The sequence below is a fragment of the Panthera tigris genome, chromosome A2 (assembly GCF_018350195.1).
Source record: "Panthera tigris isolate Pti1 chromosome A2, P.tigris_Pti1_mat1.1, whole genome shotgun sequence".
NCBI classification, from domain to species: Eukaryota; Metazoa; Chordata; class Mammalia; order Carnivora; family Felidae; genus Panthera; species Panthera tigris.
In genome coordinates, this window is record NC_056661.1 from 3,645,018 (window position 1) to 3,672,965 (window position 27,948).

The 27,948-nt window shown below is 58.7% G+C and overlaps 1 protein-coding gene across 6 annotated transcripts in view; it reads left to right on the forward strand.

Annotated features, from left to right (window-relative positions):
- The window catches only part of UHRF1 (ubiquitin like with PHD and ring finger domains 1), a 36,606-nt gene extending 10,083 nt beyond the window's left edge, over positions 1-26,523 (forward strand). For 5 of the 6 annotated variants that reach the window (XM_042977852.1, XM_042977853.1, XM_042977854.1 and 2 more), the window contains 15 exons: positions 2,104-2,367; positions 3,112-3,272; positions 6,398-6,613; positions 12,298-12,398; positions 12,523-12,709; positions 13,304-13,427; positions 13,618-13,725; positions 14,008-14,112; positions 14,910-15,016; positions 17,662-17,824; positions 17,905-18,042; positions 19,724-19,883; positions 19,956-20,113; positions 21,791-21,895; positions 24,966-26,523. In XM_042977852.1, the coding sequence (XP_042833786.1) occupies positions 2,104-2,367; positions 3,112-3,272; positions 6,398-6,613; positions 12,298-12,398; positions 12,523-12,709; positions 13,304-13,427; positions 13,618-13,725; positions 14,008-14,112; positions 14,910-15,016; positions 17,662-17,824; positions 17,905-18,042; positions 19,724-19,883; positions 19,956-20,113; positions 21,791-21,895; positions 24,966-25,112 (2,244 nt within the window). In that variant the 3' untranslated portion in view covers positions 25,113-26,523. The remainder of the gene's footprint in view (positions 1-2,103; positions 2,368-3,111; positions 3,273-6,397; positions 6,614-12,297; positions 12,399-12,522; positions 12,710-13,303; positions 13,428-13,617; positions 13,726-14,007; positions 14,113-14,909; positions 15,017-17,661; positions 17,825-17,904; positions 18,043-19,723; positions 19,884-19,955; positions 20,114-21,790; positions 21,896-24,965) is intronic. The other variant, XM_042977851.1, reaches the window with a different exon arrangement.
- Positions 26,524-27,948: the final 1,425 nt, after the last annotated feature.

A 27,948-nucleotide genomic window follows, 5' to 3' on the forward strand; every position in this document is an offset into this window, starting at 1 on the left:
GTGGCAGCGGGTGTGGGCGCCTCGCTCCTGCTCACGCCGAGTGACGTGTTCGTGCGCGGCAGACGCGTTGTGTGTGTATCCCCCCCCCCCCCCCCCCCCCCGGTTGATGGACGCTGGGTTGTTTCCGCCCTTAGGCTGCTGTGAGCCTGGCTGCTGTGCATATGGGTGTGCAGGTTGACCAGTCTGGTCTCTTCCTTCCCATCTGTGTCCCCTCTACCCATTGTCCTGTGCTGGCTCTGTGGTGGAGGGCCGGCATCATGTCTCCCCGACCCTGGCCTTCCCGTGGCACGTGGGCAGGGCTGGGCACATCGGAGGCTGCACCCTCGTGCCAGGTGAACAGGTGGGGGGGACGGGGGAGCGGGGTCGCGGAATTCCCTGTGGCCGTAGGCGAGCGTTAATGTGTTCAGGTGCATTCTTCCGGGGGAGCGGGGTGATCATTCGTCAGATTCTCCGGCCCGTGACCAGTAAAGAAAAGACTAGCAGCCAGTGCAGCAGAGGCTTTGGACCCTGAGCCGCGCTTTGGTGTGAAACATTGCCCGCCGCCTGGCCTTGGAACCACCACTTCCGGTATATCGGGAAGGAAGGAAAGTCGATTCGTATCTGCTCTCCTTTCTCTTCTTCTTCTTTAGGACACTGCCTCTGAACCAGCGAGTTCTGCCCTCAGGGGACGGTGGGTGGTGTCTAGGGACGTCTGTGGTTGGCAGGGAGCGTGCGGGGTCGGGACTGCCGCTCCCCCGTGGTGCCCAGGAGGGTCCTGCAGGGAACAGTCCGGCCCCATGTGTCCGCAGTGCAGAAACCTGCCTTGGGGCATCGGGATAGACCTAGATGCACCGAGGGTCCTTGCTGGGAGCTGGTGGAGCGCCCCGGGACAGTTTCTAGCAAAAGACAACTCCTTGGCCTTTTGAGCCACCGGGATGCGGCTCAGAAGGTAAAACTCCTTCACGCGCCCTTGCCAGGACGCGAACGGGAGTTGGCTGGCAGGGAGGGTTTGCTAGCAGGGACTCCGGTGGGCAGAGGGGCCGAGCGAGAGCCAGAGCCTCCAAAGGGACTGGTGACTGTTGGGTGTGTGCATCGGTGCATCTAGGACGGGGGGACACGGACGGTGGGTCGCTCCCTGTTGTGGGGGCCTCCCCGGCCCCGCCCGCTCATGCTGGGAGCACCCCGGTTGTGACGACCGAAACGATCCCAGGTCTCATCGAGTGTCCCCTGGGGACAGGATCACCCTGAGCGAGACCCCCTTGGTTAGGGGGTTCCATTCACCCCCAGGAGTCTCTGCGTTCTGTAACATCCTGACCTTCTGATGTCCTGGGACGCTGCACACATTTAAATGCACACGCCGAGTGGAGGGAGAGAGGGGGTGACTCGCAGACACCGGGGCTCACCCTGCTTTGGACCGTGTGACCCTGCGGGGAGTGGCTGTGCTGCCCAGTGTGGGCAGGGACTGCGCTCCCATTTTTTCCCCTAAGTAACTAGCGCGGAGTTTCTCTGCCTTCACACCATAGACATTTTTGAGCCAGGAAACCTCACCCAGCGTTCCCTGGAGGGCAGAATCGCCCTCTGTTTAGAACCGGTGATAAAGTGATAAAAGTTACGAAAGACAGAATATTAAGAAAACCTCCCCGGGGCTCCTGGGTGGCTCAGGCGGTTAACCGTCCGACTCGTGATTTCAGCTCAGGGCGTGATCTCACGGTTCGTGAGTTCGAGCCCCACGTTGGGCTCTGCGCTGATGGTCCAGAGCCTGCTTGGGAGTCTCTCTCTCTCCTCTCTCCCTGCCTCTCTCCGGCTCCCTCTCTCATAATAAATAAACGTTCAGAAAAAAAGAAAGAAAACCTCTCCTGACATGGGAGGTTATGCTGTGTGTTCACAGAACGTTTGCCGTATGACACAGGGAATATCTTTGGAGGCGTAAGGGCCCCAAGGGAAGGGGTGACAGCGTGCACCCCCCGGGAGTTGATAGGTCGTGTCGTCCCGTAATCTCAGCCAGATCCTGGCCTCCGAGAGGGCAGGTGTGGTACTGTGCTCGTGGCGGAGTCCTGCCTGGCACCCGGAGGGCGAGGGCAGGTGTCTGGCGGGCCAGTGACCTTGGCCTCGGTGTCTCTGCAGATGGAGGACGGCCACACTCTCTTCGACTATGACGTCCGCCTGAACGACACCATCCAGCTCCTGGTCCGCCAAAGCCTGGTGCTCCCCCCCAGCAGCAGCAAGGAGAAGGACTCTGAACTGTCAGATACCGATTCTGGCTGCTGCCTGGGCCAGAGCGAGTCGGACAAGTCCTCCAACAGCGGCGAGGCGGCCTCGGAGGCAGACGGGAAGGCGGGCTTAGCGGATGAAGACGCGTGGGACGAGACGGAGCTGGGTCTGTACAAGGTGGGTCTCGTGCAGGAGGTTTGGGGCTGAGTGTGCTCCCCGCCCCCCGCCCGGCCAGTCTCTCCGCCCCCAGGCCACCGGGCTGCCTGCCCCCCTGCCCCTCCATCGTCCCTGGCTTCCCAGGTGCCCACCTGCGGTCCCAGGAGGGCGGGCAGGCTGCTCATTCCCTGGGCGGGGCCCCCGGTCCTGCCGGGAAAATCGCCAGTGGGTGGGCTCCTGGAGCATCCCTGTGGGAACAGAATATTCCAGCATTCCCTTGTGATCCTGCGTGGTGAGTGTTGTGTCCGGGTTGTGCGGGGGTCTTCTGTGCCCTTCCCGGGGGCCGCGAAACCCCTGAATTCGCTGCCACCCTTGAGGTCAGCCAGCGTCACATAAAGATCTGGGTTCCCAGCTTATCTCGAGAGACGGGCGTTCTGGCCTCCCCGGGGCTGCAGAGCAGAGGCGATTCTGCCCCCAGGGGACACTTGGCGACACCTGGGGACGTCTGTGGCTGTCCCCGCTCCGGGTGCTCCTGGCATCGACGGGCGGGGGGCCGGGGATGCTGCTCAGTCCCCGACAGCACCTGGGACTCGCCCGCCCGGAGGGCGACCGGGCCCCAATGTCGGCAGTGCCGCAGCCAAGGAATCCTGTTGTGGGCATTTGGGTCTGATCCCGGTCCCGAAGTCCCGGGTGCCCGAGAGCCCGCGGCGTCTGTGGTCAGCGCTGCCGATCGGACCAGTGTCCTCGGTTTCTCGCCCCTGGCAGGTCAACGAGTATGTGGATGCTCGGGACACGAACATGGGGGCGTGGTTCGAGGCACAGGTTGTCAGGGTGACCAGGAAGGTACCTTCCCAAGACGAGCCCTGCAGCTCTACCTCCAGTGTGACGCCCGAAGACGACATCATTTACCACGTCAAATATGACGAGTGAGTGGCACCGAGGGTGGCTGGGCCGGGGCGTTGGCTCCGTGTACGTGGGGCCTGGAGGTTGGCACCGCCCACGCCAGCAAACCACACAGGAGGCCACCCCTCGAGGAGCCACGTCTCGGGGACCCACAGCCAGGCGGACCCCCTCCTCCTCGGGTCATCTAGTTGGAAAGGTGCCCCGCCCACCCCGCTTCCTGTTTTATTCTGTTCATGCCTTGTGTCGCCACTGCATGAACCGGCTCCCGAGTCTCTCGTCTGTCCCTCACTGGAGTGCACAAGTACTTAGCGCTTACTGTGTGCGAGGCACGGGGAGTCCCCGTCTGTCACGGAGAGGACCTCAGATGTGCTCCTCGGGTGTCTTGACTGGCCGTCACAAGACCGCACAGGCTGGACGGCTACATGTCACAGTTCTGGAGGCTGCAGATCCCAGATCACGGGGCTGGCAGGGTCTTCCTGGCTTTTGGATGGCCGCCTTCCCACTGTGTCCTCAGGCGGCCGGTCCTTTGTGGGGCCAAGAGAGAGCCCTGGTGTCTCCTTCTCGAAGGACTCCAGTCCCGTCAGACTAGAGCCCCACCTTTATGACCTCTCTTAACGCTGCTCCCCTCACTGGAGACCCCATCTCCACGTGCAGTCACATCAGGGCTTAGGGCTCCGACCTGGGGACTTTGGGGGACACGTCTCCTTCCGTAACAGAGGGCGTGCGTACCTCCCCAGGGAGTTTACATTCCGGGGGGGGTGTAGGGGCCCCATTGGCTTCCCTGCCGGTTTCTGGCACATCCTCCCTTCACTCTGCAAAATTCACTGGAAGAGTTGGATGAAGGAGTCCGTCCCTGCAGGACCCGCGGCCTCTCGGAGGGGGTTACACACTGCGGCCTTCGGGCCGCGTCCCCAGCCCTATGCCATCCGGATTTGTGAAGAAAGCTTTATCAGAGCACATCAACTCCCGTTTGTTTATATATTGCCTGTGGCTGTTTTGCTTGTATAGAGTTGGGTAGTTATAAACCTTAGAATATTCACTGTCTGACCCTCGGGGAAAGTTCGGCAACCCTCGTTCTCGAACATTTGCTGGAGAAAATGAGGCGCTGCGGGCAGTCGTGATAGATCTAGGGATTCCCCTTCAGCCGAGGTGTAACCTCGTTGTTGGTAGAATGTTTCCTTCAGCCCAATTACTTGATGCCTTATTCGAGGCTGCTAGAATATTCTTGCACGTTTGGAATAATGAATTCCTATTGTAACGAGGTAAGCCCGTCTCCATAAACCGCTCCCGGTAGAGGCACGGGGAGGCAGGCAGCAGTGTTTTGCCTCCACAGATGTCCTCTGCAGTAAGCCCTGGGGCGGGGGGTGCTGCCCCAACAAAGAACGTGGCACTGCTGAGTGGCTTCTAGTAACAGAAGTTGGTGCTGTCCCCGCCCTGGACTCCAGAAGTCCACGATCAAAACCACGGGGCCGGCCGGGCGGCGCTCCCTCCGGAGGCTCTAGGGAAGGATCCCTCTTGGCTTCTTAGAGCTTCTGGTGGCGGCTGGCAGTCCTTGGCCTGTGTCCCTGTCTCTCCAGTCTTTGGCTCTGTCTTCACGCGTCACTCTCCCGTCTGTCAAAGTTCCTCTTCTTGTTGTTTTGTTTTTTTCTTTTTTTTTACTGTTTATTTATTTTTGAGAGAAAGAGACAGAATGCGAGCGGGGCAGGGGCAGAGAGAGAGGGAGACGCAGAATCCGAAACAGGCTCCAGGCTGAGAGCTGTCAGCACAGAGCCTGACGCGGGGGTCGAACCCACGAACGTGAGATCGTGACCTGAGCGGAAGTCGGACGCTTAACCGACGGAGCCACCCAGGTGCCCCTGTTTTTACCTTTTTAATGTTTTATTTAGTTTTGAGAGAGACAGGGAGACAGAGCGTGAGCAGGGGAGGGGCAGACAGAGAGACAGAGAGAGACAGGGAGAGAGAGGGAGACACAAAATCCCAGGCAGGCTCTAGGCTCTGAGCTGTCAGCACAGAGCTTGACACGGGGTTCGAACTCAAAAGTCACAAGATCAGGACCTGAGCCCAAGTTGGTTGCTTAACTGACTGAGCCATCCGGGTGCCCTCCCCCCCCTTTTTTAAATGTTTGTTTATTTTTGAGAGAGAGAGAAAAACAGGAGCAGGGAGAGAGGGAGACACAGAATCCAAACGAGGCTCTGGGCTCCTAGCTGCCAGCACAGAGCCCGACGCGGGGCTCGAACCCACAAACCGTGAGATCGTGACCTGAGCCGAAGTCGCACGCTTACCTGACTGAGCCACCCAGGCGCCCTATTTTTTTTTTTTTTTTAATTTTAAATGTTTATTTTTGAGGAGATGGGGGAAGTTGGGCAGAGAGAGAGGGAGACACAGGATTGGAAGCAGTCTCCAGGCTCAGAGCTGTCAGCACAGAGCCCGACGTAGGGGTCAAACCCACGAACGTGAGATCATGACCTGAACCAAAGTTGGTCGCTTAACTGAGCCACCCAGGGGCCCCGTGTTGTATTTCCTCTTCTTTTTTTTTCCAACGTTTTTTTTTTTTTTTTTTTTATTTTTGGGACAGAGAGAGACAGAGCATGAACGGGGGAGGGGCAGAGAGAGAGGGAGACACAGAATCGGAAACAGGCTCCAGACTCCGAGCCATCAGCCCAGAGCCTGACGCGGGGCTCGAACTCACAGACCGCGAGATCGTGACCTGGCTGAAGTCGGACGCTTAACCGACTGCGCCACCCAGGCGCCCCATGTATTTCCTCTTCTTAATAAGCACGCCGGTCATTGCATTTAGGATCCCCCCCCACCGTGTTGACCTCCTCTTAACTTGATGACATCTGCAGTGACCCTATTTCCAAGTGAGCTCTCCTTCCCAGGTACCAGGGATTAGTACTCCCAACATGTCTTTTTGGGGGACACACAGTTGAACCCACAGCACCTTCTGTAATCGGGGTGTGTCTTCTCTGGCTGTGTATTTTCCATACCCGCCAAGGAGATGGTTGGGGAGGGGACTTCACAGGCCACCGTGATCAACGTGACCCAAACGCACGCTGGCACAGCCTTTTCTGCGTCGGCTTCTATCTCCTGCCCGGGGAGTGAAGTCGGGTGTTCCCCCCGGCATCTGAGCATGGGGTTTTCCTCCTAGCTACCCGGAGAATGGAGTGGTCCAGATGAGTCCCCGCGACGTGCGGGCCCGTGCCCGAACCATTCTGCAGTGGCAGGAGATAGAGGTCGGCCAGGTGGTCATGCTCAACTATAACCCCGACAACCCCAAGGAGCGTGGCTTCTGGTACGATGCGGAAATCCTGCGCAAGCGTGAGACGCGGACGGCACGGGAGCTGTATGCCAACGTCAGGCTCGGGTGAGTGAGACGCCGGGCCCTGCGGCTGTCCGGCCGGCGCCGTCTGGGGGAGGCCCTCGGCCTCTGCCACACGCTCACTCGGGGGACCGTCTCCGAGCCCCGGGCCCCGACAGTGGAGATTTCAAGTTGCCTTTCTCTCTTTTTTGTGCTGTTTTGCGTTTGGTGAATAGTCATAATCTCAAATGGGTCAAAGTCCGGACGGTACCGAAGGAGTATTCTCCCTTCTTCTCTTTCCCTTGGTCACCCGCTTGTCCTTTCTGGAGACCTGTCTTCTTGTGACCTGCCAGGGATATTCTGCGCATAAGCAGGCATAGACACGCACAGAAGCAAAGCACACGTAGGGATGTACTCCACATCAGGGCTCGGCAAACTGCAGTCCGCAGACCAGATCCGGCCCTCTGCCTGTTTTGGCAAATAAAGTTTTTTTTTTTTTTAATTTTTTTTTTTTTTTAACGTTTATTTATTTTTGAGACAGAGAGAGACAGAGCATGAACGGGGGAGGGGCAGAGAGAGAGGGAGACACAGAATCGGAAGCAGGCTCCAGGCTCTGAGCCATCAGCCCAGAGCCCGACGCGGGGCTCGAACTCACGGACCGTGAGATCGTGACCTGAGCTGAAGTCGGACGCTTCACCGACTGAGCCACCCAGGCGCCCCATTGGCAAATAAAGTTTTATTGGCACACAGCCACGCCCATCTCTTCAACGGTTATCTGTGGCTGCTTTGGTGTCACAAGGGCAGAGTTGATTAGTTGGGAAAGAGAGTGTGTGGCCTGCAAAGCCAAAAATAGTTACCGTCTGGCCCTTTGCAGGAAGTGTGTGCCAAGCCCTACTCTACCTTGCCTCTGTGTGTGTGTGTGTGTGTGTGTATGTGAGAGAGAGAGAGAGAGAGAGAGAGAAAATATATATAACAGAAAACTTACTATGTTAAACCTTCCAAGCACACAGCTCAGGGGCATCAAACATACTTACACTGTTGTGTAGCTACTCCCACCATCTGTCTCCAGAACTTTCCATCTCCCCAAATTGAGACTCTGTCCCCATGAAACACTGACTGCCTGCCCCCTGCCCCAACCCTGGGTCCCACCATCTACTCTTTGTCTCTGTGGATGGGACTCTTCTCGGGACCTCCAGTGAGTGGGGTCACATAGGACGTGTCCTTCTGTGTCTGGCTTCTGTCACTGCGCACAGTGTCCTCCGGGTCCATCCACGTTGTAGCAGGTGTCAGGATTTCCTTCTTGTGGTTGAATAATATTCCATCATATGTATTATGTATACGTACACAAGTATTTGGGTAACAGTGTCCTAAGCACAGGTACAACAAGTGCAAAGGTCCTGGGGCAGGGCCATCCCTGGCGCATTTGTAGTCTGAGGAGAAAGCCAGTGGGGTGGACTGGAGGGAAAGAAGGTGGGAGGAACCAAGACTGTGGGAGCCTCCAAGCATCATGGAGACGTACGGATCTGGTGTTCATTGTCTGTCGCGGCCAGCCATTGGAGCGTTTAAGCCCAGGAGCCACACGCTTTGACCTACAGTTAAGAATCCTAGCTCTGGTGGCCGAGAGGGGAATGGACTGTAGGGGGCAGTGTGGGAGCAGGGACAGCAGGGCAGAGGCTGATGCTGGCATTTAGGAGCAAGGTCCTGGGGCTCAGGCCAGGCTGCAGCTATGTCATTGCTAGAACCAGTGTGTTATTTCATTGCTGGTCTCTATTTTCTTGTTTCCTTTTTTTTTAATGTTTGTTTTTGAGAGAGAAAGAGGGAGAGGGAGCATGAGCAGGGGAGGGGCAGAGAGAGAGGCAGACACAGAATCAGAAGCAGGTTCCAGGCTCTGAGCTGTGAGCACAGAGCCTGACGTGGGGCTTGAACCCACCCCAGATCATGACCTGAGCCGAAGTCGGGCGCTTAACTGACAGCCACCCAGGCGCCCCTGTGTTTTCTTGTTTTCAATGTCATTGATTTCTGCTTTCATCTTTTAAATTTGCTCCCTTCTTGTTTCTTTGGGTTCTCTTCCTTTTCTAGTTTCTTGAGGTAGCAACTTACAGTATTGATTTGAGCCGTTTTCTTTCCTAACATCAGCACTCAGTGCTATACGTTTCCCTCTGAGCACTGCCTTAACTGCTTTCCACATATTTTGCTATGTTGTATTTTTTCTTTTTCTTCACCGTTCAATTTTTTTTTTTTTTTTCCTTTGAGACTCCCTCTTTGGCTCCCGGCTTCTTTAGAAGTATTGAGTTTCATTCCCAGGTATTCAGAGACTTTTGAGCTGTCCTTCTGTTGCTGATTTCTAACTGGACTTTATTGTGGTCAGAGAACATACTCTGTGTGATTTCACTTCCAAATATGTTGAGGTTTGTTTTATGGCCCCTGCTAGGGAGGGTCTAACTTGGTGAATATTCCGGGGTTCCTTAAAAAAAAAGTATATTCTGTTGGTGGGCAGAATGTCCTGCTTGACTCTGTGAGAGTCTGTTCTCTGCTGGTGCTCACTACTGATCCTTGCTGCTTGTCTGTCTGGTTCTCCATCAGGTGCCCCGTGAGGCCCTGCGGCCAGAAGGCCCGAAGGCCTGCTCTCGCTGTGGGGCGCGTCTGCCTCTCTTGCACAGTTGGGAGGCTCTTGTCTGGTGCACACACCTTTAGGACAGTTCCGTCCTCCTGGTCAAAGATCTTTCCGTTGTGTTAGTTTTCCTGGCTCCGCGGGGAGGGTATGACATACCTGCTTGGCTTTTCCAAGTTATCATTTGCATGCTGTGTCCTTTTCTTCCCTTTGACTTTCCAACCGATGTGGTTGAATTGGAAGCGACGTTCCCATACACAGGATACAACTGGGTTGTTTTTTAATCCACTTTGCCATCTTGCCTCTTAATTGGCACGTTTAGACTGTTCACGCTTCCGGTAATCATGCTGTGCTGGGACTTTGTTCCCCCTTGGTTTCCTCCGTTGCCCGTGGGTCACTTAAAACGTGTTACAGGATTCTGTGCAGATTTGCGTGTGGTCTCCCGAGTGTATCGGTGTGCGTGGTTTTCCTAGTGGTTTCTCTGGATTTCACTGTAAACACGTGACATACTGGTGGTCACTTTTGCCACTTGGGGTGAAGAGTAGAAACCTGTCTTCGTTTCTGTCCCTTCATAGTCCCGGAGAAGCGGACGGTGTCAGGATCTGTGTTTCAGTCCTCCCCTATGGCCTTGAGGACGCGCACGGAGGCTAATCTGTCATATGTGCCCACACTTGTGCCCTTTCGGTTTTTCTCTCCTCCTTGTGCTCCTCAGATGCCTTCCTGTATAATTTCCTACCTGTCGAGGAACTTCCTTCGCCTTCCTGCAAGGGCGTGTCCACTAGCAATGGATTCTTGTCACTTTCCTTCCTCTGGCAATGCCACTGCCCCCAGCGTAGTGAGGTAACGCCCAGGCGTTGAGCCGTCGCATCCATGCGTCTCTTGCGGGTTATTTCCGTAAGGTGACTCTTCCTAAGAAACTTAGTTGTAATAGTGTCATCACGACGCAAAGAAGAATCAGAATTAACTGATGCACGTTAAGTGGCCTCTATGCCTAATGCGGGGCTCGAGCCCACGACCCCAAGATCGAGGGTCACATGCTCCACCGCCTGAGCCAGCCCGGCGCCCCGGTCCTAATTTCTTAGTAACGTGTTCCGTCGTTGGTTCGTCTTCCAATCATCTCACTTTTTTTTCCTCAGCCATCCGTTTGGTCGGGATCTGTGTAACGTGCACGGGCTTCAGTTAGGTTCCCATATATCGTTCAAGCTGCTGTTCCCTTTCAGTCTCCGGTCCTTTGCTGTCCCCCTTTCCTGACCGGGCTCTCTGTTGCAGAAGCCGGGTTGTTTGTGCCAAAGCATCCCCGCAGCGGGGTTTTGCCTTGCGCACCTCCCAGCGCCGCCTCCTACGCGCCTTTTCCCCCGGGCTTCCTGTGAACTGGTGGGGCGACCTGGGCCTATGTGGCCCAGGGCCGTGGCTGTGGCCACTCGTGCTGTCGAGCACCAAAACGTGGCCAGCACGAGCTGAGACGTGCCGGGAGTGTGAGACGCACACTGGGCGTCAGGACTTTGTGCTGGAAAAGAACACCCAAGTAGCTCGTTAACGGTGCCGTAACGGTCCTCCCGGGTTGAAATAATATTCTGTGTACGTTGGGTTACATGGAACGCATTCCCATCAATTCCGTTGCTTTAAAAAAAAAAAATTTTTTTTTAACATTTATTCGTTTTTTGGGAGACAGAGAGAGACAGTACGAGCAGGGGAAGGACAGAGAGAGAGGGAGACACAGAATCCGAAGCAGCTCCAGGCTCCGATCTGTCAGCACAGGGCCTGACGTGGGGCTCGAACCCACAGATAGAGAGATCATGCTCTGAACCAAAGTCAGATGCTCAACCGACTGAGCCACCCAGGCACCCCTTGCTTTTTTTCTCGTTTTTAATGTTTATTTATTTTTGAGAGAGAGACAGAGCATGAGCGGGGGAGGGGCAGAGAGAGGGAGACAGAATCCAAAGCAGACTCCAGCTCTGAGCTGTCGGCATGGAGCCCAATGTGGGGCTTGAACTCGTGAACCACGAGATCATGACCTGAGCCGAAGTTGGACGCTCAACCAACTGAGCCACCAAGGTGCCCCCAGTTCGTTGTTGTTGTTGTTGTTGTTTAAAGCTTATATATTTATTATTTTGAGAGAAAGAGTGCAAGTGGGGGAGGGGCAGAGAGAGAGGGGGAGAGAGAATCCCAAGCAGGCTCTGTACTGTCAGCACAGAGCTGGATGCAGGGCTTGAACTCATGAACCACAGGCTCCTGACCTGAGCCAAAGTCAGATGCTTAACCAACTGAGCTACCCAGGCACCCCGAGTTCCATCCGTTTTTACTTTTCCAGGATGGTTGTTAGGAAACGTAGAATTCCACAGGTGGCCCATGTTGGTGACCACATTCGGTTGCCGTTGGGGACGTTGTTGATGGAGTTGTTGGATTGATGCCTGGAGGTCATTGTTTTCTTTTAAATGTCTGTTTCATTTTGAGCTTGGAGCCTGATGTTTGATCTCAAAAACACCGTGAGATTATGACATGAGCTGGAATCAAGACTGGGACGCTTGGGGGCGCCTGGGTGGCTCAACTGGCTGAGCATCTGACTTTGGTTCAGGGCATGATCTCACAGCTTGTGGGTTCGAGCCCCGCCTCGGGCTCTGTGCTGACAGCTCAGAGCCTGGAGCCCGCTTCGGATTCTGTGTCTCCCTCTCTCTCTGCCCCTCCCCTGCTCCGGCTCTGTCTCTGGAAAAAAAAAAAAAGAGCCAGACACTTAACTAAAGCACCCTGGCGCCCCTCACTGGGGGTCCCTTTAAGCTATCAGAGTTTTCGTAGTCTGAGACCAGGAAATTGAATCAGACTTTACCTGTAGGTTTTGTATGTGGGGCCTAACTCGATCGGTCTTGCCTGCCGCAAGGTTAGACATTATTTGCTCAGACTCATCACGTGATGAAACCCCGGTGTGCGTGTCGTTTCCATCTGGTTTCTGAGCCGGCAGGACTTGAGCTGGCGAGGGGAGGAGCTCCGTGGACGCTCGCGGCCCCCGCGGCCCCCGTAGCATTGGGACCAGAGCTGCCCGTGCGCTCTGCGAGCCGCCGCGTTAGGTGGCAGGGTCCCCGCCGAGGCCCCCGGGGCGGGTCCGCCAGCGGGACCGGTCTCGCTAACGGCTTCCGCCTCACAGGGACGATTCTCTCAATGACTGTCGGATCATCTTCGTGGACGAGGTGTTCAAGATCGAGCGCCCGGGCGAGGGGAGCCCCGTGGTGGAAAACCCGATGAGAAGTGAGTTCGGGCCCCGCCCCACCGCGTGTTCCGCGTCGGGCGTGGCGTGGGGTCGGGGGGCGGCTTCCGTCCCGACCGTGCCCGGCCGGCGCCGCCCGCGCTGAGCCCGCCGTCCCCTGCGCAGGGAAGAGCGGGCCCTCGTGCAGGCACTGCAGAGACGACGAGAACAAGGCCTGCCGCGTGTGCGCCTGCCACCTGTGCGGGGGCAAGCAGGACCCGGACAAGCAGCTCATGTGCGACGAGTGCGACATGGCCTTCCACACCTACTGCCTGCGCCCGCCCCTCAGCAGCATCCCCAAGGAGGACGAGTGGTGAGCGGGCGGGCCGGGGCTGGGGGGCGGGGGGGGGGGGGGCCGGCGTCACGGCACGTCTGGAGCGCGGCCTCTCGGCCACCGCGCTCGCGTCGACGTGGACGGGGCGGTGGCGACGGGCTCGGCTCCGGGCCGGGGACCCCCCCCCCCCCCCGACCTGTTCGGGCTCGGTGCCGCCGCTCCTCGTGGCTGTCGTTCGCACACCTCGCCCTCGCCGGGGTGGGGAAACCGAGTCTGCGGCCGCGAGCAGGTGCCCATCGAGCGTCCCCGCGTGTGTCCCGTATCCCAGCCGGGTTTGCCCTCGTCGTCGGGAGGCCCCGGGAATTCCCGTGGGAGAGGGACGAGCGTCTGCCGTCCAGTAGAACGTTCCGGGGCGAGGGGAACGTTCCGCCCTGCCCTGCCCTGCCCGGTGGGGTCGCTCGCCACGCGTGAGCCGTGAGCGGGGCTTCTCGTTTATCGCGCCGGCATCGAAATGGAAACGCCCCCCCTCCCCCAGCGCAGGATGGCAGGGAGTCGCGGAGCCGGTGTGTCCGCGGTGTGGGGCCCGAGGGACGGGCCGGGCGCGGGCCGGAGGTGACGCCCCTGCCGTCGCAGGTATTGCCCCGAGTGTCGGAACGACGCCAGCGAGGTGGTGCTGGCCGGGGAGAAGCTGAAAGAGAGCAAGAAGAAGGCGAAGATGGCATCGGCCACGTCCTCCTCCCAGCGGGACTGGGGCAAGGTGAGGCGGCCCCGCCCCGCGCCCCGCCCCGCCCGCCCCGCGCCCCGCCCGCCCCGCGCCCCGCCCGCCCCGCGCCCCGCCCGCCCCGCGCCCCGCCCGCCCCGCGCCCCGCCCCCGCGCCCCGCCCCCTGCCGCCCTTCCTGGCCCGCCAGCGCTCAAACTGCCCTTGCCTCTGTTTCCGGACCGACAGGGCATGGCGTGCGTGGGCCGTACCAAGGAGTGCACCATCGTCCCGTCCAACCACTACGGACCCATCCCGGGGATCCCCGTGGGCACCATGTGGAGGTTCAGAGTCCAGGTACCCCCGACTTCCTGGGCTCTGGGGCCTCAGAGGCCCCCGCCCCTGGGCGAGGGCCACCCCGAGGGAAGGCGGCAGGGCTGGGCTTCAGGCCGGTTCCTTCCAGGGTGTGGCTCAGACTCGGGTGTCTGAGGGAGAGGCTCTCCTAACGGGTGATGACGCCTTTGGCAGAAGAGTCCCGCCGCTGGCTTTGAAAGTGGGAGGGAGCCAGGGCGGTGGGGTTGAGCGTCTCTGTCGCGGCCAATCCCGAGGGCGCCATTTATTTCTCGGTGATCGTTGTAGGTCAGCGAGTCAGGGGTCCATCGACCTCACGTGGCGGGCATCCACGGCCGGAGCAACGACGGGGCTTACTCCCTGGTCCTGGCCGGGGGATACGAGGACGACGTGGTGAGTGGGGGGGAGATGGCCTGGAGTCATAAAACAAAACTGTGGGAGATGCACATAAACTTCATCATCGTCACCATCTCTAAGCGCACAGCTCCGCGGCATCAGGCACACACACGCTGTTCTACGGCCGCCCCTGCCGTCTGTCTCCAGATCCTTCCATGTCCCAATCTGGGACTCTGTCCCCATGAAGCACGGACTCCCCCCGCCGGCTCCCGCCATCCACTCTCTGACTCTGTGGACGGGACTCCTCTGGGGACCCCCTGTGCGTGGGGTCACGCGGGACGTGTCCTTCTCCGTCCGGCTCCTGTCACCGTGCGCGGTGTCCTCCGGGTCCGTCCACGCGGTGGCAGGCGGCAGGACGTCCTTCCTTCCTGAGGCTGGGTCACGTTCCGGCGTGTGGATGGACATGCTGTGAATCCTTCATCCACCAACAGACGCTGGGGTTGTTTGCACGTTTAGCTGTTGTGGACCGTGCTTCCCTGAGCGTGGGTGTGCAAACACCTTCTCAAGGCCCCGTTTTCAGTTCTTTGGGGCCTAGACCCAGGAGTGGGACCTGCCACTTCGTATGGCAGTTTTGTTTTTAACTTTTCAAGGAACCTTCGTACCCTTTTCCATCGTGGCTGTGCCAGTTTGCGTTCTTACTCGTCCCTCACGGCGTCCCGATTTGTCCACGTCCCTGTCTGCACTCGTCACGTTCTGTGTCTCTGTTGACATCCTAACGGGCGGGTGTGGGTTTGTTTTCGGTGGAGTCTGTGCTCCTGTGTGTGGAGGGCTCAGCCTGTCCTTCTCTGTTTCAGGACCACGGGAATTCTTTCACGTACACGGGCAGCGGTGGTCGAGATCTTTCTGGCAACAAGAGGACCGCGGAGCAGTCTTGTGATCAGAAGCTCACGAACACCAACAGGTCTGCCGAAGCGGGTTTTCTTACTTCTTCGCCAGCCGTGCCTCCGCCTCGTCCTGTGGCAGCTGCACAGGGGTGGGGTTGGTTCTGTTTTGGGGTGTCCTGTCCAGGAAGTTAGCGTCCCATTAAGAGTGCAGTGGAGGGGCGCCTGGGTGGCTCAGTGGGTTAAGCGTCCAACCTCAACTCGGGTCATGATCTCGCGGTTCGTGAGTTGTAGCCCCGCCTGTCGGGCTCTGTGCTGTCAGCACAGAGCCTGCTTCGGGTCCTGTCTCTCTCTCTCTCTCTCTCTCTCTGCCCCTCCCCTGCTCACGTGTGCGCGTTCTCTCTCTCTTTCTCAAAAGTAAACAAACATTAAAAAAAGTCTGCCATTAAAAAAAAAGGAAAAGTGGTAGAACGTAGGGATGACGAACATCCATTTTTTTTACCTTCCTTTTGCTAAAGTCCTTCAGATGTGTTAAAGGAAACTTTTTCCCTAAAAGGCCAGATTATAGATATTTTTGGCTTTGTGGGCCGCATGGTCTCTGTTGTAACCATCCAGTGCTGCCATCATGGCACAAAAGCAGCCTCAGAGCCCGTGTAAATGAATAAGCATGGTTGTGTTTCAGCAAAACTTTATTTGCAAAACCGAGTGGCGGGCCAGTGATTGCCGACCCCGCACTGTAGATTGGCAACGGATTTTATAAGCACAAAAAGCATCTTGAAACCGAGAAAATGACAAGAGATGCGATGACCTAAATGTTACACGTTGCATCAATAAGACCCATATGTAGAATGAAAAGGCAGATGACTATTTGGGGGACAAGTCTGCTACGGACATGGTATGTGATGGCTGTGTTCTCGTATATAAAGAGCTGTTGCAGATCAATAAGAAAAACTAATAGGGAATTGCAAAAGACAGATCGTTCACAAAGGAAACGCACATCCTTAATGACCACGAAAGCTTACTCCGTGTTGGTAATCAGAGAATACAGATTGAAGCGATGGTAAACTATTTTTTTCCCCTGTAAAATTGGCCAAAACCTCTAAAATGTTGAGAAATGTCAAGACCGAGACTAGCGTTCCACCGTTGGTAGAAATACAGATGCGGGGGCGCCTGGGTGGCTCTGTTGGTTAAGCATCTGACTCTGGCTCAGGTCATGGTCTCAGGGTTCGTGAGTTCGAGCCCCGTATTGGGTGAACTTAAGCCCTGCTTTGGGATTCTCCTTCCCTCCCTCTCTCTCTGTCTCTCTCTCTGCCCCTCGCTCACTTGCGCTCTCTCAAAAATAAAAGAAAAAAGAAACATAGGTGGGTGCCACGTTCTGGGAAAGGTATCTATATGTATAGAGAGCCTTGAAAACGTTCCTATCCGTGACCCCGTAATTCTGCTTTGGAAGTGTGTTTGTGAGACACAAGAGCATGAAAATCTTATGTGTGGTGACCTGTGTATGTTTTTAAGATTTTATTTTTAAAGTTTATTTTTTGGGGAGAGAGAACGCGCACGCGTGCATGAGTGGGGACGGGGTGGAGAGGGGGAGACAGAACTCCAAGCAGGCTCCGTGATGTCAGTGCAGAGCCCGACGTGGGGCTTGAATTCACGAACCGCAAGATCATGACCTGAGCCGAAATCAGGAGTCAGATACCTGGCGACTGAGCCCCTCCCCTCCCCCCCGCACCTCTATACGTAGTGATACTTATCATACCGTTGTCTAAAATCGCAGAATTCAGGGGCCTGGGTGGCTCATTCGGTGAAGCATCTGACTTCAGCTCAGGCCACGATCTCGAGGTTGGTGGGTTCGAGCCCCGAGTCGGGCTCTGCGCTGGCGATACGGAGCCTGCTGGGGATCCTCTCTGTCCCTCCCCTGCTCGTGCGCGTGTGCGTGTGCTTTCTCCCCCTCTCCCCCTCTCTCTCAGATAAATAAACTTAAGTAAATAAACAAAATCGCAGAACAAGTAACTAAATACGGCGGGGGGGGGGGGGGGGCGTGCTTTGTTACACAGTTATTTGTCTAGTGGAGTACCTTAGTTTCAGTGGCTGTTGGGAGCCGTGTTCAGGAAAGCCTGGACGGTGCGGGGACTGCCCTGAGCTCACTTTCGGGATGAGAGCTGGACCCACGCCTCTGTAGTCATCCTCAGGAAGCGTGTGTCCACAGCAGCTCGTCTCTCCTTCTGAGCCACGAAGACGCTGCCGGTCGTCCGTGCTGAGCCTGACCCCCGGTCCGCCTGTCCCGGGGCCTCCGTGCCCCTCGGTGGGACGGGCCTCCCAGCCCCGCGTGGCTTCGCACACCTCCGCGTGGTGTGTTCGTGTCCTGCGCCTCCTCCTGTCGTAAAACACCACAAGCGGGTGGTTCGTGAAACAACAGGAATTCGTTCTTGCGTAATTCTGGAGCCCAAACCCTGAAATCCCGGGGTCGGCAGGGCCGTGCTTCCTGTGAAGCCTGTGGAGGAGCATCCCCCCCCCCCCCCCCCCCCCCGCCCCATACCCTTTTCCCATAAGGACAGTCAGGGCCACACTAGCCCACTCTGATCTCTTTTGAACCTGACCCCCATCTGCCACACCCTCTTTCCAGAGAAGGTCAGGCCCGCGCCCTAGCGGTGAGAGCGTGAGCCTCTCTTTCACGGGGACGCCGCGTGGCCGGCCTCTCCCTCACGGGGCCTCGCTCTCCCCACAGGGCGCTGGCCCTGAACTGCAGCGCCCCCATCAACGACCGCAAAGGGGCCGAGGCCAAGGACTGGCGGTCGGGGAAGCCGGTGCGGGTCGTGCGGAACGTCAAGGGTCGGAAGCACAGCAAGTACGCCCCCGCCGAGGGCAACCGGTACGACGGCATCTACAAGGTGAGCGGCCCTGCCTGCCCCCGCCGGCCCCGCGCGGCCCCAGACCCCACACGGTGCTGACGCGGCCGCGCTGCCCGCAGGTCGTGAGGTACTGGCCGGAGAAGGGCAAGTCCGGCTTCCTGGTGTGGCGCTACCTGCTCCGGCGGGACGACGCGGAACCCGGTCCCTGGACGAAGGAGGGGAAGGACCGGATCAAGAAGCTGGGGCTGACCATGCAGGTGCGTCCGGGCCGGGCCTGCCGTCTCTCGCCTGGGAGCCCCGCTCTGGACTCCTCTGGCCTAATGCCTGCGGAGCCAGGAACTGCCCCGCGACGCGCCTCGTCTTCCCGGCCGGTCGCTGGGGATCGGGGCAGAGCCTGCCTCAGGGAGCTTCGGGCAGCGAGGGCCCGGCCAGTGGGGGCCTGCCTTCCCGGCCGGAAGCTCCCCCAGGTTCCTGTGATCTTAAATGATTTCCGGGCACCTGGTTGCCCCTCGCGGGCTGTACCCTTGGGATCGTTCAGCCCGTGGATTTTGGGGGTGGGCGGGTGGTGTTTGTGTTCGTGGTTCGAGGGTGGAGAACCACACTTCCTTGTGCGAGCCGTGTTCCGGGAGGGGTTCGTGTGAAATCCGCGCGGAATCCGGTTTCCTCCTTTTCGCCAGGCTCCATGGCGCCCCCCAGGCAAACCCACAAAACCCGTGTGACGTGGGGAGGGGTACGCCCTCCGAGCACTCGCTCACCTCCGCCCAGCAGCCGGGGCGCCCACCTCCCGATCCCATCTCCCAGGGCTCACCCGGTGCGGGGCACGCCTTTGCTGCACCATAATTATGGCTTTTCTGTTCGTTACGGCGAGTCTCTACAGCTGATAAGTCGGTGTGGGACTATTTAAGGAATCTTAATTGCCACTGAGAATCAGATGCCCCCCCGCCCTCCGCCGAGGGTCACCAAAGAGTCGTCTTCTGAACGTGATGTTTGTACCTCGGAGAATTTCAGAGGCTAAGGAACGGGAGAGGGAAACAGCCAGGGGACGGGAACACCCGCTCCCGGAATATTCACGAGTTAACGATTGCGTTCCTAAAGAAGCTTGTCGATCTCTTGATGAAACCCCAGAAAGTCCCACAGGACTGTAGGTGCCTCGGAGATGGGGTTCTAACTCAGTAATGCCTGTCAGACCCCAGAGGAGCCCCAGACTCCTCTACATTGGGTTGGCGAGCAAGGGCCCTGAGGCCACTTCTTTGTAAATGAAGTTCTCCCGGGGCGCCCCCTTTCGTTCCGGGACCTCAGCGGGGCTCCGAAGGCAGAAATCCTGCCTGGCGCCTGGGGAGGGGAGGAGTTTGCCCACCTCTGAATGAAACAGGGTTGCCTGGGTGGCTCAGCTGGCCGAGCGTCCAACTTCTGTTCGGGTCGTTATCCCACGGTTCTTGGGTTCGAGCCCCGCGTCCTCAGTGCGGAGCCTGCTTTGAATCCTCCCTTGCTCTGCCCCTCCCCCGCTTGCTCGTGTGCTCTCTCTCTTTGTCCCTCTCCCACTTGCTTGCACGCTCTCTCTCTCTCTCTCTCTCTCTCTCAAAAAGAAATAAACATTTAACAAAAGTAAATCGCGAGGGTGATAATTAGACTCTCAACTTGCTGGAGCTGCTGTGCAGCGTTTTCCAGGCGTCCCCCCGTTCGACCGCTTCCCCTCCACCCCGTCAGGGCCACGCTGCTCCCTCCGCCCTCTTATTCCCGAGAAGTTGGACAGTTGGCGGTGCATTTGCCCGAGGCTCCCTGGAGGCTGAGCCGGGAGAGGGAGTCCGGGGCTTGGAGGCCAGAGCGGGGACCGGGGACGGAATGTCGATGGGGTGAGGTGGCAGAAAGGGCGCCGGCCGAGGCGGCCCCCGGTCCCCGGACCCCGTGCTGCTCACCGCCCGACTTGACCCTTTGCAGTACCCGGAAGGCTACCTGGAGGCCCGGGCCAGGAGGGAGAAGGAGAAGGAGAACAGCAAGAGGGAGGCCAAGGAGGAGGACGAGGACGAGGACGAGGACGAGGAGGGGGGCTTCACCTCCCCCAAGAAGGGCAAGGGCAAGCGGAAGTGCAAGTCCGGAGGTAGGTGTCTCTGCGGGCGGCGCCCACGTGCGCGCTCGGCCGCCCGCCCTCACCCACTCGGCTCTGTCCCAGCAGGGGGCAAGACCGGCACTGGGTCCCCGCGAGGGACACCTAAGAAAAGCAAGGTGGAGCCCTATAGCCTCACGGCCCAGCAGAGCAGCCTCATCAAGGAGGACGAGAACAACACTAAGCTGTGGAGCGAGATCCTGAAGTCGCTCAAAGACGGGCCGGTGAGCGCCCCCCCCCCCCCCCCCCCCCCCACCGTCCCACTCGCCCGGCCTGGGCGGCCTCTCCCCTCACCCTTGATTACGTGACGGGTAGAGATAGTTCAGCATCATCACCACGTTCAGCGCACGGCTCAGCGGCCTCAGGCACACGCACGCTGTCGTGCAGCCGCCCCCACCACCCGTCTCCAGAACTTTCCATCTCCCCAGACTGAGCCTCTGTTCCCGTGAAGTGCTGACTCGCCCGCCCCCCCCACCCCCGGCTCCCGCCATCTACTCTCTGTCTCTGTGGACGGGATTCCTCTAGGGACCCCCTGTGCGTGCGGTCACGTGGGACGTTCTTTCTGTGTCTGGCTTCTGTCCCTTCACACAGCAGTGCAAAGCAAATACGCCCCCGCCGAGGGGGCACGTCCCCAGCTTTCCCCTCTCGGGCATAGTCCCAGGCGCCGGATCGTCAGGTCAGTCTGTGCTCAGCTTTCTAAGGAACCGCCAAACCAGGCCCGTCTGTTTTCGGTCCTCCTGCTCTGAGTGCAGCAAATGACACGGACGGGTCACTGAAAGCGAGCAGCCCGGTGGCCCCCGACCGCGGCCTGAGCCTCGCTCTCCAGAGTCCATTATGTACGCTCAGGGCCTGCCTGTTGACTCTGATGTCCTCTTTTCGTTTGTCGTGCTTTTTTGAGTTTCTTTGGGGAGAGAGCGAGCGAGCAGAGGAAGGACAGGGAGACCGTGAAAGAGAGAATCCCACGCAGGCTCCACGCTGTCAGTGCAGAGCTCGACGTGGGGGTTGAGCTCACGAACCGTGAGATTGTGAGCAGGAGCCAGGTGTTTCACCGACTGAGCCACCCCGGCTCTTGGTCCCGGTCATCCTGTCTCGGGGCCTTCGCCCTCACGGTCCCTCGGCCGCGAGGACCTTCCCCCGAAGTGCTCCTGCTCAGGACTCCTGCGGCAGCCGTGACGAATGACCACGGAGTTGGGAGCTCGTAGCAACACAAACCCTCATTCTCTCGCAGTTCTGGAGGGCAGAAGCCCGGATGAGTGCCTAGGGGCCAAAGCCAGGTGCGGGCAGGGCCGGCTCCTTCCAGAAGCTCCAGGGCCGGACCCATTTCCCGTGCTTCCCCGGCGTCTGCAAATGCCGCGTCCTTGGGCCCCACACGTCGCTCCGGGCCCCGCCTCCCTCTCACAGGGACCCTTGTGATGACGTGGGGCCAGCTGGATAACTCAGGGCAGTGTCCCGTCTCAGCGTCCCTAACCCCGTCTGCAAAGTCCCATTAGCTTCACGAGGTGACACCACAAGTCCCGGGATTCAGATGTGGCGTCTTGGGGGCCGTGACCCAGCCGGCCGTGTGTCGTCCTCCCGGTCGCCTTTCTCCTTGCAGCGTCCCGGGGCAGCCCCTCCCCGGCTGCCCGCCGCCCTCCCAGCTCTGCTGCGGCGTCCCGGCCCCGCCTGTCCCATCTTTGGTCCCCCTCCCCCGGCCTCTGAGCTCCACGTTGACAGGCCTTGTTCTGTGGCCCCCAGCGGTGGACCCCGACGCCCAAGCAGCCGCTGACGAGCCCACCCCGGACTCGGGGCCTCTCGGGGCCGCTGTTTTCTTGTGTTAACCGGCGGCGGGCAACAGGTGCCTCCCCCCTGGGTGGGCGTGCCGGTCAGAGGTGGGCTCGGCTCACACGCTCTCCTTCCTCCAGTTCCAGAAGTTCCTGAGTAAAGTGGAGGAGACGTTCCAGTGCATTTGCTGCCAAGAGCTGGTGTTTCGCCCCATCACGACCGTGTGCCAGCACAACGTGTGCAAGGTGAGAGGGGCGGCCGCGGGCCGGGCCGGAAGCTGCTGAAGGGACTGCCCCGCGCCTGCTGCCACCCCCTGGCACGGGGGCTTTGCTGCCACGTGCTCCAGGCACCCAGGCTGCCCGGGGCCTGGTCGTGGCTGTCCAGGTGGCCTCCCGGACTTTGTCCCAGGCTCCCGTCACCCCCCTGCCCTGCACCTCATCCTCCCGTGCCTCCGGCGTGCTGCAGAGTAAAACTGGGGACCTAGGCCGCCGCTGCCCACCTCCCTGTGGCCTGAAGCCATAGGGGCCCTGTGCCTGTCTCTCCAGCAGGCCCTCGCCTGCCTGCCTTGGGAGTGTTCTCTGGTCCCCCCACCCCTGGAACATTCTCCCCCAACCCCCACCATGGCTGTGGGTCCGGGGCGGGAAGGGCGGGCAGGAGGGAGGGCTTCCTAGTGGAGGCAGCATCCCAGGTAGGCAGAGCGGCAGGGGCAGGAGTGGACGGGCAGGCAGCGGGGGCCTCGAGGGGACGAGGGGTGGGAGGTGGGCCCGGAGGGTAGTCCGTCTTAGGAGGGTGGGTGGGAGGGGAGCCTGGGAGGGGCCGAGACAGGGTGGGCGGGGGCGTCCCGGGCACTGTGGGGGAGGGGGGGACTACCGGCATCCCTGGCCCCGCCCACTCGGTTCCCCGAGGCACCCCCAGTCCTGACAGCCACAGCTGTCCCCGACACCACCCAGCGTCCCCCGGAGGCAGAGTCGCTCGGTGGGGTGGGTCGTTCTGCCGTGTCTTCTGGTGAGAGTCGGTTGGTAGGGACTTCAGTGCGGCGCGGGCAGGCAGTTTGAGAACAGGCTGTCCCCGCCTCCCGAGCGCCCTGCCCTGGCTGTCTGAGTTGCCGGCGTCCTTTCTCGCCTTCGGGCCGTCTCTGTGCAGGCCTCAGTGTTAGCTGTCACGCCAGGGGAGGGGCTCAGACCGCCAAGCAGTGTGGCGGGTCAGGCCCTTCGCTTTTCCATCCTTGGGCCCCGCTGTCCTGCCTCGTGGCCCGATCGGTGCCTTCAGCCGTGTGGCCGGGGAGAGATGCCCCGTGTGTCCCAAGCAAGGCTCTGCCCCTCCCAGCTGTGTGGCCTTGGAGAGCCACCCGGCCACTCTGAGCCTCAGTTGACTCGGTGCAAAGGAATGGAGTGACACCTTCAGACTCCAGGTGACAGGTGCTGTGCTCCAGGTCAGGCCACAGAGAAGGAGCGGATGGTGGGGGGTCTGGCCGCGAGCCTCGCCGTGGAGCCGGTGTGGGTGCCGTGGATGGATGGGCTGCTGGCACGTGGGTCTGTCCCCGCTGCTGATCCTGGCAAGAACCTCCGCCTCGGGGTGGGGGGGGGAGGGGTGCTACAGGAAGGCGGCCTTGGCCCCCACGTCCTAGCATCTGATTTTGGTTTGTTTTGTTTTCTTTGACGTCTACTCATTTTTGAGAGCGAGAGAGAGTGCGCGTGAGCAAGTGGGGGAGGGGCAGAGAGGGGGGAGACCCCGGATCCAACGTGGGCTCGATGGTGGGGCTTGAACTTACAAACCGTGAGACCTTGACCTGAGCCACAAAGTCAGTCCACGATTAAAAAATTGTCTTATTGTCATAAAATGCCCACAATGTAAAACTTGCCTTATTCACCATCTCTAAGCGCACAGCTCTCTGACATCAGGCACACCCACGCTGTCGTGCAGCCACCCCCACCCTCCATCTCCAGAACTTTCCGCCTCCCCAGACTGAGACCCTGCCCCCAGGAAGCACGGACTCCCCGCCCCCTGCCCCTCCCCTGGCTCCCACCATCCGCTCTCTGTCCCTGTGGACGGGACTCCTCTGGGGACCCCCTGTGCGTGGGGTCACGCGGGACGTGTCCTTCTGTGTCCGGCTCCTGTCACTGCGCACGGTGTCCTCCGGGTCCGTCCACGCGGTGGCAGGCGACAGGACGTCCTTCCTCCCTGAGGCTGGATGATACCCCAGCGTGTGGATGGACGCTTGGGGTGTTTCCATCTTGTGGCCGTCGTGAACAACGCACCAGTCCACAGCCGGAATTTTGAGCGTGGACCCGAATCTTAGTCGTGTTTTTCGTCCCCGGAATCGGGGCCGTAGACCTTATTGGCAAGGATGCGGGAGTTTCACGACTAAGACGGGAAGCCACAGGCTGCACACGGCGGTCGGATGTGCCGTGGCACCAGCAGGCCTTCTCCTGTGTCGAGTGTGTCCTTTCCCCCAGGCGCCCGACGCCATCCGTCAGGGGTGCACGCCCACCGGTGCTCGCATCCCTGCGTGCGGGGTCCCGGCCGGGTGCCTGGCGGCTCCGCTTGTGAGAGCGGGCGGCTGGCTCTCCCGGGCTGGTCCGCTGCTCTGCTCTCCCCACCCGGCTTCCTTCTCCAGCGGTCGCTCGGTTGAGAATCGAGTTGGAACCCAGACGGAAATCTGGCTCAGGGCCAAAGATCCTTCCTTCCCTTCCTCCCTGTCTCCCCACCAGCACACGTTTATGGAGCACGTACTACACGTGGGGGTCCTGTGCTTGGTGCTGGTGGGGACTGTCTGGTCCGTGTCCCACGAGGATATTCGTGGAGGTGCCATTTTAAGACGGGGGGTCGGGGGGAGGGTCTGGCTTCAGCTCAGGTCCTGATCTCACGTTCGTGAGTTTGAGCCCAGCATCGGGCTCAGTGGTGACCGTGCAGAGCCCACTTCGGATCCTGTCTCCCCCTCTCTGCCCGCCCCCTGCCCCCGCCAGCTTGTGCTCTCAAAAAAAAAGACAGGTAGGGTGAGGGCTGCTTCTGACATTCGAGGGTCATCAAGGAAGGGCCCTCTGAGGAGGCGGCCCGAGCCGAGGCGTGCGTGCCAGGAGAGCCAGAGGACAGAGCTGAGGGGCAGCGCGACCTCAGTACCGAGGCCTGGAGGCCGGGACGAGCTTGGAGTCCGTGAGGAGCCCCGGGGAGGCCAGGCTAGAGGTAGAAAGCGAGACCGATGGTCAGGAGGGGCCTCCGGACCCCGTGAGACGTCGGTAATTGTCTCTGGCTCCGTCCTGGGGACGCGGGCGGCTGGCTCGGACGGTGCCGCTCACAGCCCCCTCTGTCTTGCAGGATTGCCTGGACAGATCCTTCCGGGCGCAGGTGTTCAGCTGCCCGGCCTGCCGCTACGACCTGGGCCGGAGCTATGCCATGCAGGTGAACCAGCCGCTACAGGCCATCCTCAACCAGCTCTTCCCCGGCTACGGCAGCGGGCGGTGATCCTCAAACGCTTCTCGCCGGTAGTGTTTTTTTGGAAAAAAAAAAAAAAAAAAAAAAAAAAAAAACGTGTCACAGGGGTCTTGGCCCCCTCTTTTGTTTTTAGTGGGCTTAACTTAAACAGGTAGCTTTTCCTCCACTCCCTAAAAAGCCTCGTCTTCCTGGTTTTGTTTTGTTTTGTTTTGTTTTGTTTTGTTTTGTTTTGTTTTAACCGACACATTTCCCGGAGTTTGTATTACGGCTCGAAGAAAGAAGGAAAGAAAGTTGGACTTCTCAGTGTTGTGTTTTGGTTTTAGAAAAATACAAAGCCTGCAGTTTATCAGCAGAACAACAAACACAAACAATTTTTTCCGAAGATGGAATTCAAAACGCCTTGGCGCGAAGGCTGCTCGTGTTCCCGGCGCCAAGTTCCCAGAAGTTCCCGCCGCCGCCGAGCCAGAAGGCGCCCGGCCGCCCAGAACAGTCTTTTTCAAGGTGCGTGGCTTCGGCCTCCGAAGTTGAAAGCGAGCGCATCTCCCTGACCGCGCGTCCTGCCGCCTAGAAGCCAGCAAGGCAGCGCCTGCTGGCCGCCGGGGGGTGGCCGGCCCCGCGTCACCCACAGGGAGGGTGACAAGAAGCGAGGAGCCCCCTCCGGCCCGAAGCCATCCCCCAAGTTTGCTTTCACGTGGCAGCCGCCCCACGCAGAGCCCTCCTCCCCGGGGTGAGCGGACAGGAGTCGCCCCGAAGCCGCCGCCCCCGGACCTCGGCGCGGGGCTGGGCGGGCGGCCGAGTGCCCGCTGTCTCGTCTGCCGCGCCACGGAAGCGGACGTTCGAAGCCATGTTCAAGTGCCTTTGGGTCTTTTCTTCTGTTGGAAACGTGGGGCTCTCTTTTTAGCACTGAATTGTCGAAAATGCCAACCAGATCCTAAAACTGTGGTTAACCTGTTCTTCCCGATAGCGGGTGAGTGTTTGGGGGAGATTTCTTTTTTGTCCATCCTTTCCACTGAATTTTCAACTCCCCGATCGAGAATTCTAAGAGGGAATTTTTTTTAAGTACTTTTTTTCTGAATGAAATTTTTTTGTAGTTATTGTATATGTACCAAGAAAACTATAACTTAGGGTTTGGTTGTGTTTCTGGTTTTGTTTTGTTTTCTTTTCTTTTTTGGTTTTGTATTTTTTTTGGAATGATTTGTTAATTTTTCTAACTTTACCAAAGTTTGCAGCTTTTACCTCAATAGAACAGGAATATTTTAAATCCCATAACTGCAGACAAACTGGAGTGGTATCGTTTTAAAAAGTCTTTTTTTTTTCCTTATTATTAGGTTGTTAATGTATTAGGAAGAAACCGCGAAATCCTGTGTAGGCTTTTTCTAAACAGTTCAATATTCTTTGTCCAAATTTTAGATTCTTGGAATAAACGCCTTTTACAGATGCATTGGGTTGTGTCTTCTGTCGGCGGATGGTTTTGTGGTCTGCCAGGCGGGGACCTCTTCGGTTCCCCGTATTTCGCGTTCTGTTCACGAAAGCCCCAGGAAGACAGGCCTGGCAGGTGGCATCCGTCCCCTCCAGAGGAGAGGACGGACCGACGACAAGGCGGTGTGCCGTGATTGGGCTGGGACTTTTACGGGGCCCGCCAGCCCGAGCCGAGGGGCCGCATCCAGCCTTCCGGCTTGGAACCAGGGCTCACTTCCTGCTCCCCAAGGTCAGTGGTACTGTTCCCGTTTACGTGTGAGGAAACGGACAGCCACCCCCTCCATTAGGAGCTCGGCCTGAAGTCACACGATCCTAGAGAGGTCTCTGCGGGCCAGGGGGCTACTGACGGCCTGACACGCTCTCTTGTCTCCAGCAGAAGTTGGAGGTCAAGATGGTGACGGGTTAACCATCCACTGCAGGGAAGGGCGCAGCTGCCCCGTTTGGTCCTCGCGATGCATCACGTGTGCCCTCGAAAGCATGCTGGGTGGGGGCGGGGCAGAGAGCTAAAGGGGCCGGGCTGCCTCGCGGGGCGAGGGGAATGTTCTAGGTTTGCTGATGGTTGTGCTCCTCTGCGGAAATACTCCAGTCCTTCGAGTTGTAACACTTCTGGCATGGGTCATTTTCGTGGTGTGGCAAATGTCAAGTGTGAACGCGCAGAGGAAGTGCCCCAGACGTGCCCCAGGCCGGCCCCCCAGCCCCCAGGGGCAGAGCACACGGAGGTGGGTTCGTGGTCGAGACTGTTGGCTTTTTGGACGTTTCTCTCATTTTAAGAGTCACGAACAACGTCTCTTGTTAAAAATTAGCGAAACCCAGGAAACTGTGGAAATGCCGGGCAGAAGCGATCACAATATTAGGCGTATTTCTTTCCTGGTTTGCTTTGGTTTTTATGGTTATGTAACCACTTTATCGAGATACGCTTCGCGTTGCCCTCAAGTTCACCCGTTTAGAGTGTACAGTTAACTCGTTTTTAATATGTTCAGAGTCCCGCGACCATCACCTTTCGTTCCGGAACATTCTCACCCTAAAAAGGAATCCCATCCCCCTCTCCCGGCCCCCACGAGCCCCCTTCCCGTCCGTGGATGAGCCTGTTCGGGACGCTTCACACGCGTGAACTCCCACCCCGCGTGGCTTCTCGTGTCTGGTTCCCCCGCTGAGCGTCGTGCTTTCGGGGGCCTTCACATGGCAACATGTGTCACTGTTTCACTCCTTTTAAAGGCTGAATAATATTCCATTATACGGATTAACCACCCGTTTAAATCCACCCGGTTGACTTTGTTGTGATCTTTTTTTAAGTTTTTTATTCACTTTGAGAGAAAGTTTACGTGAAAGCGAGGGGAGGGGCCGAGAGAGGAGAGAGAATCCCAAGCAGGCCTTGCATCGCTGTCAG